This window comes from Tympanuchus pallidicinctus, unplaced genomic scaffold, assembly GCF_026119805.1.
Source record: "Tympanuchus pallidicinctus isolate F22 unplaced genomic scaffold, pur_lepc_1.0 scaffold1, whole genome shotgun sequence".
Classification (NCBI taxonomy): Eukaryota; Metazoa; Chordata; class Aves; order Galliformes; family Phasianidae; genus Tympanuchus; species Tympanuchus pallidicinctus.
This window is the reverse complement of record NW_026294618.1, coordinates 78,601,490-78,619,712: the sequence shown is the minus strand read 5'-3', so window position 1 is coordinate 78,619,712 and position 18,223 is coordinate 78,601,490. Positions and strand designations below refer to the sequence as shown.

Sequence of the window (18,223 nt, the reverse complement as noted above, 5' to 3'; positions counted from 1 at the left end):
AAGTTTGAGTCTTCATCTTATCACAAGGCAGTGGTCAGAATTATTTGTCCAGGTTCCAGGAAACCTAGAAGAATTACCCCTTTCCTATCCCAAAAGACAGTGGACATCACTTTACATGCTGAGGGTTGCCTCTGGAACTTTTTCTTCAATGGGGAATTCACATGTCACTACTCCACAGAGTCACAGTGGTGATATCATGTCTTGCCACTGGTAACGACGCGATCAATCCAGGAAACTGTCACCTTCAGCCTTGGTTCAGTAGGTCCTGACAAATTTGAATTTGAATACGGTGTTCTTTCTGTTCCTGTGTAAGCATTGGTGGGACCCACTTGGTGCAAGCTTTGCAATATTCCAATGTTGCCACCATTGTTTCCAATGCATTGAAGCTGATGTTAAGCTCCATACACAATTCCCAGATCATAATCCGCCAAGTTGCAACAATGAGATGATCCAGATGCTACTTTGTGGTGTGACAAGCAGCACAAGGCCATCTAGATTGTAGCTCACATTTCACGTCGCCATCACCTCTGCTGAAATGCACCACCTACTGCCTCACCACGCTAACAACCACTGTTTGGTTTCCAGAAATGTCTAGCAAGCACTGATGAACGTCAGTAAGAGCAATTTTTTCCACATGGAGAAATTCGATGACACGCCTTTGCTTCATATGCACTTTCATATCAGACTGCCCCTCTGCTGCAATCTGTGACATGGCAACAAAATGCAATATCGACAGGAAGGTTCAACCTCTACTGCCGTATCACCAACACCCATCTCTGACGTCATGGGTCAACATAGTAAGATAGGAGGCATTACTTTCAGAGAAGCCCTCATGTATTACAAGGAGAGGAATGGTCAACACTTCTAGTATTCAAATAACACACTATGTGCTGAGATAATGATAAAATAGGAGTTTAAGAGACGCAGTGATAAAGTAGGAATATGAAGACTGCAGGGCATGTTGAACTAGATCAGCAAGCTCTTATCCAACTATATAGTTCAATCAACATATCTATGAAAGTATCAAAGAGCTAAAATTGGGCTGAATGCTAGAGCATGAAAGGAAATTCACAGATTTGGAGCAAAGAGATACTAAGATCTGTACCGCAATATACCCCTATATTCAGCACTAGTGCGGCCACACCTCTAGTACTGTGTCCAGTTTTGGGCCCCTCACTGCAAGAAAGATATTGAGGCCCTGGAACATGTTCAAAGGAGGGCAACAAAGCTGGTGAGGGGTCTGGAACACAGGCCATATGAGGAGAGGCTGAAGGAGCTGGGAATGTTCAGCCTGGAGAAGAGGAGGCTCAGGGGAGACCTCATTGCTCTCTATAACTTCCTGAAGGGAGGTTGTAGTGAGCTGGGGGTCGGCCTCTTCTCTCGTGTCATTAGTGATAGGACCAGAGGGAATGGCTTCAAGCTACGGCAGGGGAGATTCAGGCTGGACATTAGGAAGTATTACTTTTCAGAAAGGGTAGTCAGGCACTGGAATGGACTGCCCAGGGAGGTGGTGGAGTCATCGAGCTTGGGGGTGTTCAAGGAAAGGCTGGATGTTGTGTTGAGGGACATGGTTTAGTGGGAGCTACTGGGAATAGGTGAACGGTTGGACTGGATGATGTTGAAGGTCTTTTCCAACCTTGGTGATTCTATGATTCTATGATTCTATATCTGACCAAATGAAATTGAACAATTTTTCCACAGGTGCTCCGGAATTAACCCTATAAGAGGTACTGATATACAAACATGGAATCACTTTTAACATATGGGACAAAAGAGCAACAGAGAAAATTATGCACAAAGTAAGAAATGGTTAGCCATGAGTATGGCAGTACAGATTTCCCTACACGCTTGCTGTTTCAAATTTAATGGCATCCAACTTAATGGCAGCATTAAGTTGAGCATCATAAGAAAAAGAAAGTTAAAATACACAGAGAATACTGAACTACAAAACCATGGCATAATTCTAGCATCTCTCATACTTTGTCTCTGTTGTTCATGAGTCAATAATTCACATTGACTATTGGTCTGCAGTTGCAGATTGAGCAGTATGAGGTGGAATTACTCATTTTTGTTTCTACCATGTATTTGTGGCCACAAAAATCACAATCCTGGGAGGGCCTGTTCCAGGCTCTGATGACAGCACCCTAATTTCTGTACTTTTTCTTCCCACCTCCCCATAGAGTACTTCTTTCTGTTCTACAACAATATTGTCTTAGCTATTCTAATTCTGAAGTAATGTGGAACAAGTTACTATGTCAGGAATTCACAGTCATTTCTTAACTTATTTGAGTACTTAAAAGGAAGCACAATACCTGTAACTTGAGTAGGTGCAATTACTTGACTTGCACTCGAAGTAGAGACTTCAGGAGCAACTTCAACAGGCAGAGGAGGAGATGTTTTCTCAATCACTACTGTGTGACATAGAATGGAAATCAATCATATATAAAAAACAAACCATTCCTAAATCCTGACCATCCACACATGATACTGAACTAGCCAGATACTATGAGGCTTTTCACTAGTTTATTCTGCTTAGATCTGGAGTAGAAAAAAATAGTGTAACTGGGTAGCCATCATTCTACCATTTTACATTTCTGAAAAAAACTGAGGTGCTGAAGAAAGCAAGAACAGAAAAAATCTGCATTTGAAGTTACACACACTTCTACAAGAAGGCACTCGTTAAGTTTTCTCTTGAGTGGATTATAAGGCTTTAACTCTGCTGACATTCAAATCTCACATACTCACTCCAGGATATCACTTTTGTCTACAGCATATCTTTGTTTCACATGACTTGCATAGCACCCAAACAATGCCAACCTCTCAATTCATCCTGCTTCAGCTTCCATGGCTGGTTTCTTTTTTTCCACCCTTTCTGCTCATGGAAAAATTGCTTATTAAGTTGCAGTCAGTTTTTCATTACTCCGTTACCATTGCTATTCTCCCATTCTTTAAAGAGTTGCAAGTACTCTTCACTGAAAGACAAGTTACCTGGAAACTGTGGATGCAGGTTAATAGTTGAAATTCCAGGAGAAAGCTGAGGCTGTCCAGGTTCTAGGATTTGCTTTTCTTGATCAAGTGAAACTAATTCCTAAATGAATAATTAGAAATTTACTTTCTGAAAATGCTGTCTTAATTCAGCTATCATAAGAAATCACGAACTCCTGGATTGAGAAACTGTTAATATTCTCCCATGAGAGGTTTTGGATAGCTAGTAATTAATCATCAATATAAATATTAAAGAACAAGGAATACTGTTTTTAAACAATGGCATTCAAATTAACACTGGTTTTATTTGAAGGAGCCATTTCATGGAGATTCTAATCCTATCCTTAGCTTCATCACTCCATAGTTCTCCATCTTCTGGTCTTCAATTGCTTAAAAACAGTATTTAATTGAAATTTAGCATCACACAAAAGTATACAGTCACATCTGTAAATCTTTGACAACTGTGAAAGGTTCTCTCTTAGCTATTGCTCTGAACATCAGATTTTCGTGTTAGATGCTTGTAAGCCTTTAGGAAAAAGGTATGATGCACAGCTGAAGTCATTCATAATGGATCCTATGATCTTCAGATCATAGCAGAGATGACCTAAAACTTCCAGAATGGAGGACCTAAAAACAAATAAGCACCTGTTCTCTGCTAAACATATTTCGATCCTAAAAAACTACGCAACTGAAGTAGGTATTAATGAGTCGCTCAGGCGGGCATCACAAACAGTCCTCACAGCTTCCTGCTGTTCGCCTCTAACTCACTTTCTGTAGTCGTCAGTCAGTCGTCAGTGCCTCTCCTTCATACTGCCTGCAGTTTTCAATATCCTCCTTAAAATACAGACTCCAGGATCAGACAGAACAATACAGAACTTTACCAACAACAAAGGGAGATTGAAGTCATTTATTTGCTGTACTTCCCTATTTGCCTGTTCTGTATGTATGATAACATCAGCACTTTTTGTTCAAAAAGAGTTGCTTGTTCCCCACAACCCCTAAATGCTCTTCAGAGTTACTGTATCATAGATTGCACACATTGCCGACATTCTAATTCCTACATATATTACATGATGTTTTACCTGATCGGGGGCTGCAGTTGCCACTAAAACCAGAAAGAAAAAAAAGAAAATTAATCAATCTTCACATAGCACCAACTTACACCATTCAATTTTAAACTACTATCACATTTGAAGATGGTTGTTACCATTACAGAAAGCTTTCAGACTCCATCCTTATTCCAAAATTTTGAAAAACTGAAGTAGTGTTCCTAAAACAAAAGTAAAAGCTAACCTGCAACCATCAAGGGATTCTGCACACCAACCAATGCTTATAATTATTTACTTAGCATTCAGCCTTCTTACAGGTTTCTATTTTTTTTTTTTTTTTTTTTGCTTCAAAACAATTCAAGAAACTCATTTGTAATTTATTCTCTGACTAAACTCTTACAATTCCTTAGGTAATATCAGCATCTGCGGTTATTTAAAGGTTAGTTAATTCCATTATCATAGTGACATGTAAATAATCAGTAACAATCTTTTACAAATTCATTGTTAAAGAAAAATGTGTTGAAGTAGATTTTTTTTAATGTAAGCAAAAGTATTTATGTCTTGTTTTTCACAAAAAAATTCCTTCGTTTTTAGGAAAGAGGAGTAGAAATGTCATGCAACTTTTCATTTTCCACTGCAGTTTGCCTTTTTTTTTTTTTTTTCGAATTTGCCTTTTATTGATGAAAATCTGTGTGGCTCTATAAGACCTTTTAGGAATGTTTTTCACTTGAAAATCAACATTTTCCATAGGAGGAAAAATCAAACATATCCCTCTTTGCACTTCAGTCTCTTCAGTATTAGCAGGGGAGGCTGACTAGCAGACCTGGGAGACCTGCTAATAAAATTTCAAAACTTCAAAATCTGAACACATCCCAAAATGGAATATGAAGTTCAACCATTTACGTGTGTCATGACTGACTCACAGCAAGCATTTGTGAAGGTGGTTTTGGGCTTTTACTTTTTAAATTATTTTTAAAACTAAACCTCTTTTTGTCAGATTCTGTGTTTCATGATTTACCAGAACGTGGCAATGCTTCTCATCACTAAATTGATCTTTGAGGAAACGATACACCACTTTTTAACAGAGAAAGACCCAAAGGCATATCTGAGATTATACAATCCTGCACAGACTGTATTTGAATGATTTATTCTCTCAGATTCAGTTTAGCACCATTTTTTTTTTTTTTTTTTTCCCAAAAGCAAAACCAGGAGCATTGACTCTAACAGGAAATAACTCCTCTTGCACAGAACTCTGCAAAATCAACTGAATGAAACTCTTTCTAGTAATAGCCAGACATACAGATAAGTAGCTACTGCTTGGAAATAACTTATTATGCACTCTGTATCAGCAGGTTTTTCAGGAAAGTATTTCTGCTTGCCTATAATTAGATCATGCTAAATTTGTTGGCTATGTATCTTCAATAGTGTTGCTTTCTGCATTTCTTTGTTTCTGTCTTTGTTTCAAATTCAGGGCAATTGCAGCTGTTCTTAGAGAACTTAAGAAGTTCTTAGCAGAGCTTGTAGAAAACCACAAAGAGTCTGCAAGAATATAAGTAAGGGAATCAGCTAACCATTAAACAGTCCAAAGTGGTCAGGCTGAGGGAGTGCACATCTGAGGGGGATGAAATGTGGCCACAGGCTGGTAAGACATGCCCAAATCAGGTGGTGCTACTCTACAGAGATACTAATGAGCCCTTCACCCTGCCACCCAAATATCAGTGAATCAAAACTTGAGCTGAGTCCTTTGTTATATTTTAGAGATAATAAACACTTTTACACATCATACATTTGCTATTTCTTATCATAAACGTTAATCAGACTAAAGCAATTTCTCTCTTTCCATAGTGCTCTCAGCATATGGTGGGAGCTATACGTAACTCCAGAAATCTATCCCATAAGATAAATCATCTATTACACAGAATGATCTGCCTTGGGAAGTGACTCCTTTGTCCTGAGCTGTACACAGCTATTGTGCAAAGAAACATACCACTGAAGACACATGCACAGAAAAATAGAAAGACTGAATTTTCCCACTCTCACCTTCTTGCACAGCCATGTCAGGCTCACTTTTCTGTGAGAAGGTCAGTGCCTCCACCGGCTCTTCCTTTGCTGGGAGAGGTGGAGGAGAAGTACCTTTAGCAACAGGTTGAGTAATCGGGGTCTTGCCAATGACAGGTGGCTGTACTCTAACTGCAGGGTGATGATATAGCTTGTTTCTGTGAGGGCCAGAAACCGTATAACCCATTCCACCAGGGCAGATTTCCTTAAAAGCAGCTAGATTTGGGATGGGAAAATATTCCTTTTAGGAGTCTAAAAGTGCAATATGTTGACATAGTGGAAAACATAATGAAAACCACTAATAAATTTAATCTGCTACTGTATACACATTTTTATTTCAAAAAATATTTAAAGAGAAACTGCATTGCATACTAGTATGACTGAACGTTCTCCTAAAAGCATGTTCCGGATGCTTATTCCTAGGTTTCCACTACAGTTTAACATCTTTCTTCAGTTATGTTTAATCCATCATTATGATCTATCAAGATCATTTTTAAAATTAATCTTCTCCAAACAGTACATCCTGAGTGCAAATTTAAATATGCAAATTGCCATTATCATAAGGAATGAAAATTACTATTTGTCACTCCATTTTTGCAGAAACTAAAGAAAAAGAGTCTCATGATTCTTGTACTAAAGGAACGGAAGAGTATCAATCAGAAACAGTATCCCATGTGATACCCATTAGAAGTCTCATACCAGCCCTGATGCAAATTGTACTGAAACAAGTGAGTCCTCCTAAAGACCTCAGCGAGCTGGATGAGGATCATGGGGAAAAAAAAGAAAAGAAAAAAAAAAAGTAAAACCAAATCATGACTGGAAGAGAGGGGCAACAATCTCATTTAGAAGGCTGCTATATTGCAAGGTAACAAAAGTTAGGCAGCAGAACTTGCTCTAATCTGCGCAAATGTTCTACATGAGCTTCAGGTTTTGCAGTCCTAGTGGAAGGCTTTGTTCCCACCAAAGATAATAGTTATGTTCTTGCCAGAGACAAGGGACTTTAGGAGTCTGGCACTGCTTCTTTGTTCTCACTGCTATAGGTAAAAGCCCATGTCAGGATGAAACACCACAGATGTAGTCTTCCAACTGCCTGACGTGATTTCTTACAATTTCTTAAGGGATGTACAGGGTGGGACATTGGTAGATTCACAAACATTGCTTTGAAAACACACCAGGGTTAAAAAAGAAATTAGACTCTAAAAAAAACCCACAAAATACTTGCTATAGATACCTCATCAATGAAATATTTGAATTATATATTAAGTTACAGATTTTTGACTACAAATGATATATTTGCAGTGAACACAGATAGTATATTAGTACTAGAGAAAGATGAAAGGTGAAACTGATTAAATCTAGTGGATTCAAAATAATGAAATACTTTGGGAAACATTAATATCAAATTTTGGCAGAAGAACACCCAATTGAAGGTGAGAGTTCTGGTCACAGAAGAAAGACAGACAATTTGAAACCCATCCCTTTGGATGTCGGTATAGGAAATCTTAATTGGGGTCATATTCCCTCAAATGCAGAATAGAAAGGTGGACTTGATTCTTACATAACTCATAAAAGTGCTCCCAGCACCTGCACATACAAATCTGGCCATTTTCAGTCTCTCTGTAGAACTGGCCTACTTCATACAAATATTTTAAAAGATATCAGAAAGAGATGATGACTTTTAAATGCAGTGACTCTTACAATAACATGGGATGCTGCAGTAAATACATTACCCCATTCTGGAACACCCCACTTTCACACATTTTTCATTGAAAACTCTGAAAGATCATTATGAATTTAACCTGTTACAGAAAGGAACATGTTTTTAAATAACAAAAGTCGCCATGAAATGGGAAAAGTGTTTCCCACATAGCTCATCAAAACTTTCTACTCACAGATTTTCTCCAAGTCTTTACATTAAGAACAGCCATTAAAATATCAGTATCATATTAAATGATGTATTTTTATGACAAGAAAGCAGTCACTGTTGTAAAAAAAAAAAAAAAAAAAAAAGATATATTCTCAGCTCCAGAACATATGGAGTTGGACATGAAGTCTCATGCAATATTCTTATAAAGCATTTACATTAGCATTGCTAGTCACTTGATGAAAATGCATTTTGCTTCATTAAAAGGTTATAAGAAATATTATCTGAAATGAAGCTGGAATTCAAAATCATAATCAGCAAACTAGCAACCCAATAATGGGAAATAATGGCTTTAAATATCAATTGAAATACTCAAAAATTGTGGTTATTTCCATTACATTCCATAAGCCCAGCTTAACAAAGTAAGGAACCTGTTACTTTCACTGCACCTCTGTTAGCCGTGGATTTCCCAAAACCATAAGTTACTTTACAAAATCTGAATCCTTACAGTATTCCAGAAAGATGCATTATTTGTATATAACAGTGACATCTTCAGCAGCAGATTCGGTATGAAGAGTAAATCACAAAACAAATATCTGTGTTGAAATACTGATCAGGAGGGACATTATATGTGTCACAATAAGTGATATTCAATGATGTTTTTAAGGATATTTATTTGACCATATACTTAGACAAGACACAATGTATACCAATTTTTACCAGACTCCAACTTTGGTCATTTAATTTTTAGACAAAGTCAGAGAACAGGAAGAACTCTGAAGCAGGGACCAGCAATTTTAACTATCAAACGCTATCATCCTTTCACCTGTGCCTTTAAGAAGTACATAAGTATTCTACTATCACAGAGAAACTGTAATAACAGAACAGTCCTAATTTACTGACAGACACTTATAATTTATTTTCAAATCAATTCTTGGATTATTATTATTTTATTTTAAAAAGCATGTGTAACAAATTTTTTTTAATTTTAAAGAGTGTCTCTTACCTGTTCCTGGAAGGGGGCACTTCTCACAGTTTGGGCCCCAGGCTTTTCCAACACTGCAACAGCAAAGCTGCTTGCTGAGCTGCACAGAAAGAGGATGCATGCATTGCTTTCCTGCACTAACAAACCGGTAGCAGGGTCCTTTCTCTTCAGCAACCATAGGACTATCAGCTGCAATGGAAGTGGAAGAGAGGATGGTACTGTTCACTGTTTCCAACATGTATCTACATGGCTGCTGAATCTATGTTGCTTTATCTTATTTATGCTTTTTTTTCTTATTAATGCTCCATAATTCTATGACTTGTACATGTGTAGAAACAGTATTTTTCATTGTTCCTGTTTTCTAGCTACTAATGTTGTCTGCATTACTATCCAGCCTGATCTCATAGCATGCATTTTGCACTTAATCTTCAAGCCCAGAATGTTAACCAGGAGCTCTGTGCAGAATTCCACTGGGCACACTGCATAGATATAATTTTGCACTGCATACTAGAACACTAGTTAAAATCTGCTATTGTACCACACTGATGGAAGCATTGGATTATCTGCTTTGCTAGGGCAACACAGGAATATAATTTACACTTTAAATAAAACAGAAGTTCTAAAAATTGTTCAAAGTTACTTCTCAGTCCCACATAAAAACCCACATCGGGTTACTGAGATTGTAAAGTAAAATGTCTATTCCTTTTGAAATTAAAAAATGGAGTAAAATAAAAATGATAAGAAGATACCTAATATAATCCACATTCTTTTGGTCATGCCTTGAGGTTTAGATTTGAAGATGTTTTGTTTCATTGACAATAAATGGTGAAATGAGCAATACCATTTACTCATCTTCCCTAGCACTTAACACAATAAACATTTTTCTCCCACTTAAATTTCATTGTACTTAACCTGTTTGAACTGCTGCAGTCTGTTTGCTTCAACCTGATTTTATTATACTTCACAAATCTAAGGCAAAAATGTCTATAGCTCAGACTTGGAAAAATATGCAGTTTTGCTTACATCAACATTATGTGTAGCAGTCTTCCACCCCTAAAAGCTTCAATGCTTTTACAACATGGGGATTTCAAAACTCTCAAAGAAGAAAAGAGAGGTGTGTGAGGGAGAGGCCTTTCAGCCTTCTATAAAACCAGAATGGAAGCTACCCAGGCTAAAGTTGCAGAGACGGAAGAGGAGAGTGTAGGATACAGAGCTGACATAGTCTGGGGAAATAACAGAAAGGGAAAAAAATGTGAAAAAGAATTACACACTGGTGAGAAAGACTCAAGAGGGTAGGAGGCTGAATCAGTCTTTTGAAGGCTTTGAGAAAGGAAAAACAGGACAAGAATCTGGATGGCTGATGGTCCAGGGCTTCCAGGAAAGAGACAAAAAAGAAGCGTGAGTGCTCAGAATGGCTAAACAATTTGAGTAAGAGAACACGAAAAAAGACAAGTACAGCTTGGAGCAGTAAGAGTCAGTTATATGAACTCTCATAATGAATTGCAACTAAGCATCTATTTCAGTACTTAGATCTGCACTACTACTCACCTATGCATCTTGATAGGGTAGGATCTGGCACAAATCCCAGTTTGCAGGTACATCTGTAGCTGCCCATGGTATTCAAACACTCACCATTAGGGCACACTCCCTGTAACTGACATTCATTGATATCTGTGGAAAAATTCAAAATAATCAGATACTGAAACAGGATTGCACCCATAGGAACATAAGTTCACAATAATTAACAATTGCTGAGACTTGTTTGATGAAGTTTGCTGTTACCAGGCTGGTTGCGACACTGTCTCTTCCAGGGTGTCACTGAATTATTCTCTAATGTCTCATGTATTCAGGTCTCTATCATGTCTGGTATTGGATCTATAATTTACTTACTCTTAGACAATCATCTAGATACCAGCTGTAACCAAGTCAGGCAAACTAGCATTTTATTCCAGGAGACAGTAACAATGTAGGTTTGCACCAATAATGAAAATCTCAGAAAGAAGGAAAAGAAGGGACTGAAGGAAAGCAAAGGCAAGCACAAGCCCATAATTTGTCTGTCCTGGCTTATCTCTAAGAAGAATAGCAGAAGCACATTGAAATACATCTACTTAAAAATGTTTATGCACATTAATCCTACACAAGACTAAGCTAGGAAAAATTGCCTACACTGCTGTATAGAGAAGATTTGAGCACAAGTCTGATATTTCAGTCTGCCTTTTGGAAATTAGGTAGTAGTGACCATTAAAGTACATAGTAAAGTACATAATATATATTAACTTTCCTCTTAGTTTTTATGAACTCTTCACAGGTTTGATGATATCGTATGTTGCGATCAATGATGATAATCAATGATGATAAGAAACTGAATTTGTAAAATGTAACAGGTGTGCTGGAATTAGCTTTTGGAAACCTACAGAAAGCATCTTTAAAATCTTTCACATTACTGCCTTCATTTTACTCCATAGGTTTGACTACCTGTCTGTCAGTGTGTTATGATATGACTTAAATTCACAGCACAACAGAATAGCAGTAGCAAATTCAGTGCTGATCTTATCCCTTAGCTTTTCCACTACTGTACCCAATCTAATCTTGACACTGACTTCACCTCTATGCACTTAGCCACAATTGACAAGGTTGATAATTTATATTCAGTAACTTTGGATGAAATACAATGGAAAAAACACAAATTATAAAAGATCAGCTCTGCCTCAAAGGAATTACTTAGTGAAATTCCCAGACTGTATGACCTTCTGACCCCAGAGGGAGCAGACTATTGAAAAAGGAGAATGGTAAAGGAAAAAAGAGAAGAAAAAACTGCTGAAATACTCTAAAGATCTTTAACTAGAGCAGTCTATGCTTTGACACATCCAATCTGAGCAGGAAGGTATCCCATATAAGCAGTATATTGTTTATGAATTTCACTTATACAGAAGATGTCAACTGGACTTGTTTTAATGCACTTGAAAATTTTTAGACACCTTCTTCAGTTGCTTAGTCTAATTAGGTTCATTATTTTGCCCTGAAATCTTATAACAGGACTGAAAGAATCTACAGAGTGCCAACTGATTCCAAAAGGAAATACCATCACTGTTTCAATATTGTATTTTCTGTGACTATTAAGGGGAATGAGCTAAATAAAACAGTCCACAAACTGAAGACATTCCTGAAAAATCCCAAAATAGAAACATACTGACACTGCTGCAAAGTTCTTAGGAAGAATGCATGTATTGTACTCTCCATTTTCAACATATCAGGCTCAACAAGGAAGATATAGATATTATTACAAAAGGCCAAGAAGCTAATATAAAGCAAATACTGAAACACTCAGAATCTACTGTTGAATTTTCTACATGCTGTGGAAACCTACTGGAATTTTAGACCATAGAAAGGCTTGGGTTGGAAGGGACCTTAAAGATCATCTACAGTCCCAACTCTCTGCTGTGGGCAGTGTTCCCACCCACCAGCTCAGCTGCCCAGGGTCCTCATCCAGTTTGTCCTTGAATCCCACCAGAGATGGGGCACCCACAGCTTCTTCAGGCAGCTGTGCCACTGCCTTGTCATCCTCAGATCAGTCCCGAAATTCTTCAAAATGCTTTTAAAACAAATAAAGAAAAAAAACAGCCTAGAACTTTATGCCATGTTGCTGCTGAGAAAAGCAGGCACTTATATGTATCAAATACATCAGCAGTACTCTGAGAAAATCACATTTTACAGTCTTGCCTGCTAATAATGAAGGTTCCATACCATGGTTTACTAAAGTGTCCAAATTGCAAAGAAGTAGCCATCTCCTTGTTGTTCATAAATACACAATCATCTTCCTTCCCAAATGATTCAGTTCTATAAAAAAACCTCACCAAAGCTGCTATTACTGTCTCTATTAGAATTTTTTCTGGAGAAAATATTCTTGAATGTCTAGTATTTAAAAATATTGTCTTGGATTGTCTGTACTACAGAGACCCCACTCATGTACACTCTGTTATTGGTATTTAATGTGAGCATTGCCATGTGCTCAGCTTAAAACACTGGTAAATAGCAATGAATATTCCCTCCACAGCTTTCCACAGTTCCTGGTATGGACATTCCTCTTGCTAAATTTGTCTAACTTTTTATGTTGCCTTCATTGTGCATGCTCTGATGCCTCAGCTGAATTCAATTATAATTAAGTTAATTATATTAATTATAGTCTTTGCCAAGTCATGTTTTCTGGATGAGTTCACAGAATTAGAGCTGACACTCTATGTTGAATTGCACAAGCCTATCTGGGGATTAAACAGAAACAAGCCAGAATTTGATTACAAATTTCAAACTTTCTCTCTCAAAAAAAAACCCCAAATAAACCATAAACAAAAACAAACAAACAGACAAAAAAAAATTCCAAAAACATGAGAAAAGTTTTTAGAACCTATGTGTGGAAAAATTGCTTTTAGACTTATCAATTTCATTTCAGGCTGTTGTTAAATGTCACCAACCCAAAATGTTTCTTACCACTTGCCAGCCAGTCCAGCTGTGCAAACTGCACTGGAATCAACTTATTCAGGCAGCTAGAAAAAAAATCTGGTTCAAAATTAAAAGATTTTATTTTTTAAAATCCATCTCTTTTATATATATATATATATACACACACACACATATATATACATACATATATATATAAATATGGATTTTAAAAACAATGAGTATTAGTTTGCCCCATTGTAAAAACTAGAGACAACTAGAAAAAAGGTAATGCGAGGAGCTTTTTCCACACTGCACCTGGCATGGCTTTACCACAATCTCTCACAGTAGGTGCTGTTATGCGTAATTAAGGAATTGATAAAGTGTTGATTTTGTTGGAGTTGCTGCTTGGCAAAGTGAACGACTTGACCCTGCTCAATGAGTATAAACTGCATTGGCATCAATGACGCAATGTCATTTTATACTGCGCCTTACTGTTTGCTGTTATTTAGTTTTATGCATGCCAAACGCATGGGAGAGGTCCCTAGCACTCTGCACTCCTAGATTAGGTGGTTCCTCTCCCTGAGTGTTTGACGAGAAATGAAAGTTTTACTTTTGTTATAGTGGCAATGGAAGCCATGTGCCATCCCAGAGTCATTGTTGATGATCCCACTCTTACCTACCCATAGTACTGTACGAAAGTTTTACCATAGCTGGACTTGACAATGATGCTGCAGTAGCATACTGATTAGCGTAAGTCCCAGCTCCTTCTATACTCTCATCCAAGCAAACATCTTGATATTCAGTGAGGTCAGCTACCACGCTGTCCACGAGAGGCACCGCAGTCTTTAAACAACCCAGATGTTGCAAGTCAATCACTTGAAATGCTGTTGGCCTATCTCACAATCTTCCTAAGAGCTTAAAATTCTCTCAACAACAATTAGCATTTGACACCTTTTTTTCATAGTTTTTTTATAGGTCTACTAAGTGACAGGTAACCTACTCTTAGAAAATGCAGTGCCTTAATGAATCACGTTACTGCTGCATTTCCTGGGGGAAAAAAGTAGCAGCCACTTCTTAACTGAATGTTTGCCTGTTTACATGACAAGTGTTGATTTCATACTTAAAAAAAACAAACAAACAACAACAACAACAAAAAAACACCACAAAATCTATCAGAAGCAAAGGAGGAAGATGAGAACAGTTTAAAATGTTATTCATTTACACGAGCACACGCTAACATTGACTTAGTTATAAAAAATGATAATTACCATACAACATTTTTCTGAATCTGAAAATAGTTTCATCTTCAAAAACTTTTGCATATATTAGTAACTAAAAGATGGAAATGAATGGATAAATAAAATATCAAATTTAAAATAATGAAATACTGTTTACTTTACTTGCTTTTTTGTCCTTGCTGATTTCTAAAAAGGGGAACTCAAAGGAATCACATTAAAAATTCGCCAAAACACAAAGGCGTTCTGAAAGCACATCACCAGAATCCTATTCCACAAATAGTTAACAGATTTAGATGAAGAACAGACCTGTTTTTAGCCATAAGCACATACACACATTTGGAATCACATGTTGTGCACATCACAACAGCAAATTCAATGTCATTAATCTAAGTGCAGACATCATAAAACACATTCTTTTCTTCCAGTAACCATGATTTAGGGAAGGACTGAATAATACAGGAGAAAGAAAGAAAAGAAAAAAAAAAGTAAACTTTGTTTACTTTTCTCCGAAAGTTCTTCCTTGCTTAAAGATAAAAAAAAGTCCTGTGGCTTTTCAGCACTTCAGTCTATATTCTGAAGGTCAGACTCTGTTACTCAAATATGTAATTTGATGATATATTTATTCAGCTCACTTACATGCACTGTACATTGGGGAATACTGACAATTGAGAAGAAAATACATGAAATGGTACTCTGAAAGGATGGGAGGCTAGAAAAGTCAAATTCTGTTCTGAGGTATTTAACTTTTAAAAAAGCAGTTGGCATAACAGGAAATTTCCCTCTGGCTACTGTATAGATATTGTGTACAAAAGGTCACAGTGCAATAGAATCACCCTCTCTTTCCTGTATGCCAGCAGATGGAAAAAATCTGTGCTGAAAGGGAGGAAATATTGCAGGAGGTATTACCTTCTCTTTTTCTGCTTGCATTCCTAATTGCTACAATTGCTTCTAAAGTAGGTCAAAACACTCCTGGGGCTGCAACAGCTGTTCTTTGACACTACTTCAGCTCTTTACTGGAAATCTACATTCTCCTATCTTTTCTCGTGCAATGGCATGCCTAACTCAATCGCATTCAGGAAGTGAATCATTTCAGGTTCGTTCCAGGATTAATGACACCATGATGTAGCCTGAGTATTCCTTCTCCAAGGATAACAAACTATGCCAAGTGTAAACACCAAGTCCTAAGAAAAATTCCTGTGCCTACTTACATCCAGGGACTTGTCACTTACTGCTGAAACAATATGCTTTGCTTGGTTCCTGTAAAGCACACTGAGCCATGGTGCATCACAAAGCTATAGTAGCCTCCTTTGTAATTTGCCCATTTATTGAAATACTTGATTTGGATTCTTCTGCAAGCAGAAATGGAAATGCTTCAGAGCTTAATAGCCTTTGACATATTAACAGCTCAACACAGCCTACCAAGCCTGATGTCCACTACAGCCAAGTTAAATGTTGCAAAGGGATTAGTCGATTAGCAGAGAGCTGTTCTGCTGGAGACCAACATACATAAGCTGATGGTTGGAATATCAACCCTGCAGCATTTCCCTTTGGCAGCCTCCAGATGTAAGAGTATTTAGCAAAAGGACTTCACTGAGTTTTGGCTATGTTAACCATTATAGCAGCTCTTCAGAGCACCCAGACCCAGCTGGCCTAATGCAGAATCACAGAAAGCACTAAGGTGGTGTAAAGCTGTCTGCTCCCTCTTCAGCTTTGTACCTCACTTGGAGGAGCAAAGACACTGTCTACCCTTTTCAGATAGCAACAGAGGCCCATATTTGGTCACAGACTAAATGGAATTTGAAACATTCTTTCCTACAAAATGAAATTCATTCTTTCATCTCCATTTTTAATGCACTGAATTCATACTCATCAAAATCATCACAGCTTGAAGTATTTAACCACACTTAAGCATTTACGTTAAAAACAAAATTCTAGAACTGAATGTCCATGTTTATTAATGCATTCTGGTCAAAGCAGTGATCATGTGAGACTATGTGGTTTAAATCTACAGCATTCATTTTAAAGAAAATATTTTTGGACAAGAAATACAGTCTGCAAGTTCAAGAAACAACCAGAGGTTACTACACAAATTTTGAAAATATAAGCAAATATAAACTGAGATAGTCTGTTGTGAATTTTTGTTGTTGTTGTTCTTTTGTTGTTGTTGTTTGTTTCTGGTTTTTTTTTCAGCGTTTTTTGAAAGAAATCATTGCTGCCATTCATGTGAAGAATGCAGTCAACCTTTACAGGAGCACTGATAACTGAGTGACAGTAGCAGCTATGAAAATTGGATTTAAAAAACCTCTACAATATATTGAATTAAGACACATAAGAACTTGAGAAAAAAGGCTGACAATGACTATGAAGTCATTCAGTATTAATTGATCTCCCTTATGAAACAGATTTTGTACAATGCTTTTTCTACTTTACGTATTTGGTATGTGACTTCGGTAACAACCTCAACAAATCCACCTCAAAAGACAATGTTAAGTTCAGGTTTTCAAAGTCACACTATGCACAAAGTGCATAAACAGAAGAACATAATTTCTATCCGCACAACTTTTAAGACTTTTTTTGACTATGAAATAAATTCCCCCTTTCCCTAATGCTGACTTGCCCTGTTTGTTTCACTGAGCTCTTTAGGTAAGAAAATTCTGCATTGTGGTTTAAAAATAACAAAGAAGAATCTAGTTCCTTCGGCTAGTACTAAATAAACAATTAGCTTTGCGTAAACATTTAACTTAAGATTCAATGTTTCTTTTATTATAGAATTCAGAATAAAGGTGGACTGAAATATCAAAGAAACACAACTTGAGAAAAAAGCTATTTTTGCAAATTAAAAAAAAAAATCAAGATGCAAAGCTAGTGAATTGGCATGCAGCTGTCCAAAGGTAAGACAGCCGATCATAGATTTTAGAAGACCTTTTTCAAATGATCCTGAGTCAGATTTTTTTTTCCTTGCCTGAGAGTCAAGTGGTTGCACAGATGACAGGACATAAAAACTAAATATGCCACAGCTCCAGCTAGGACAACTTGATATCCAGGATGTTCTTATAAATACTGGACCAAGAAAGAGAACTTGTAGAAACAGAAAGCCCATTCAGGCCACCACAGACCTGATAGCTGCACTGAAATATTCAGACAAACTTGTGGCTAGGAAGGAGTCAACAAGCATTGTAGGCTTTCTCATATCCTCTGTCACAAGCGTTGGGTGCCAGAGGACACAAGCAGTCATAACATCTGCAGCCCACATCTGATTCCAGGCCTAACCACTATGGAAAAGTAAATTTCTGAAGGGGGACCTCTACACTTAGCTATGAAATCAGATCTCTAATTTCTTCAAAACCTCTTGGAGGTATGCAGACTAGCCTTTGTTTAAATAACTAAGTAATAAAACTGAATGGAAAACCCTTATCTGCATTTGATGCAAAGCAAACAACCTATCTTTCAAAAAGAACCCCAGATTCTTAAGACACTTTGCTGCATTAAAGTAAAGCAAACCATATAGTTTTCAATTATATACTGATTAGAATTTGTCAAAGTATTGGGTGACTGAATTAGCAATGACTTAGCAATTAGCCACTGAACATTATTTAGTAATATGCAA

At 37.1% G+C, this 18,223-nt stretch overlaps 1 protein-coding gene across 8 annotated transcripts in view; it reads right to left on the bottom strand.

Annotated features, from left to right (window-relative positions):
• LTBP1 (latent transforming growth factor beta binding protein 1) overlaps positions 1-18,223 on the bottom strand; it is a 176,232-nt gene that overhangs the window by 54,085 nt on the left and 103,924 nt on the right. For 2 of the 8 annotated variants that reach the window (XM_052684049.1, XM_052684031.1), the window contains exons 10-15: positions 10,490-10,612; positions 8,963-9,130; positions 6,075-6,308; positions 4,068-4,090; positions 2,989-3,088; positions 2,313-2,411 (exon numbers count right to left, since the gene is read on the bottom strand). In XM_052684049.1, coding sequence (XP_052540009.1) covers positions 2,313-2,411; positions 2,989-3,088; positions 4,068-4,090; positions 6,075-6,308; positions 8,963-9,130; positions 10,490-10,612 — 747 coding nt within the window. The remainder of the gene's footprint in view (positions 1-2,312; positions 2,412-2,988; positions 3,089-4,067; positions 4,091-6,074; positions 6,309-8,962; positions 9,131-10,489; positions 10,613-18,223) is intronic. The other 6 variants (XM_052684021.1, XM_052684058.1, XM_052684041.1 and 3 more) reach the window with 4 other exon arrangements.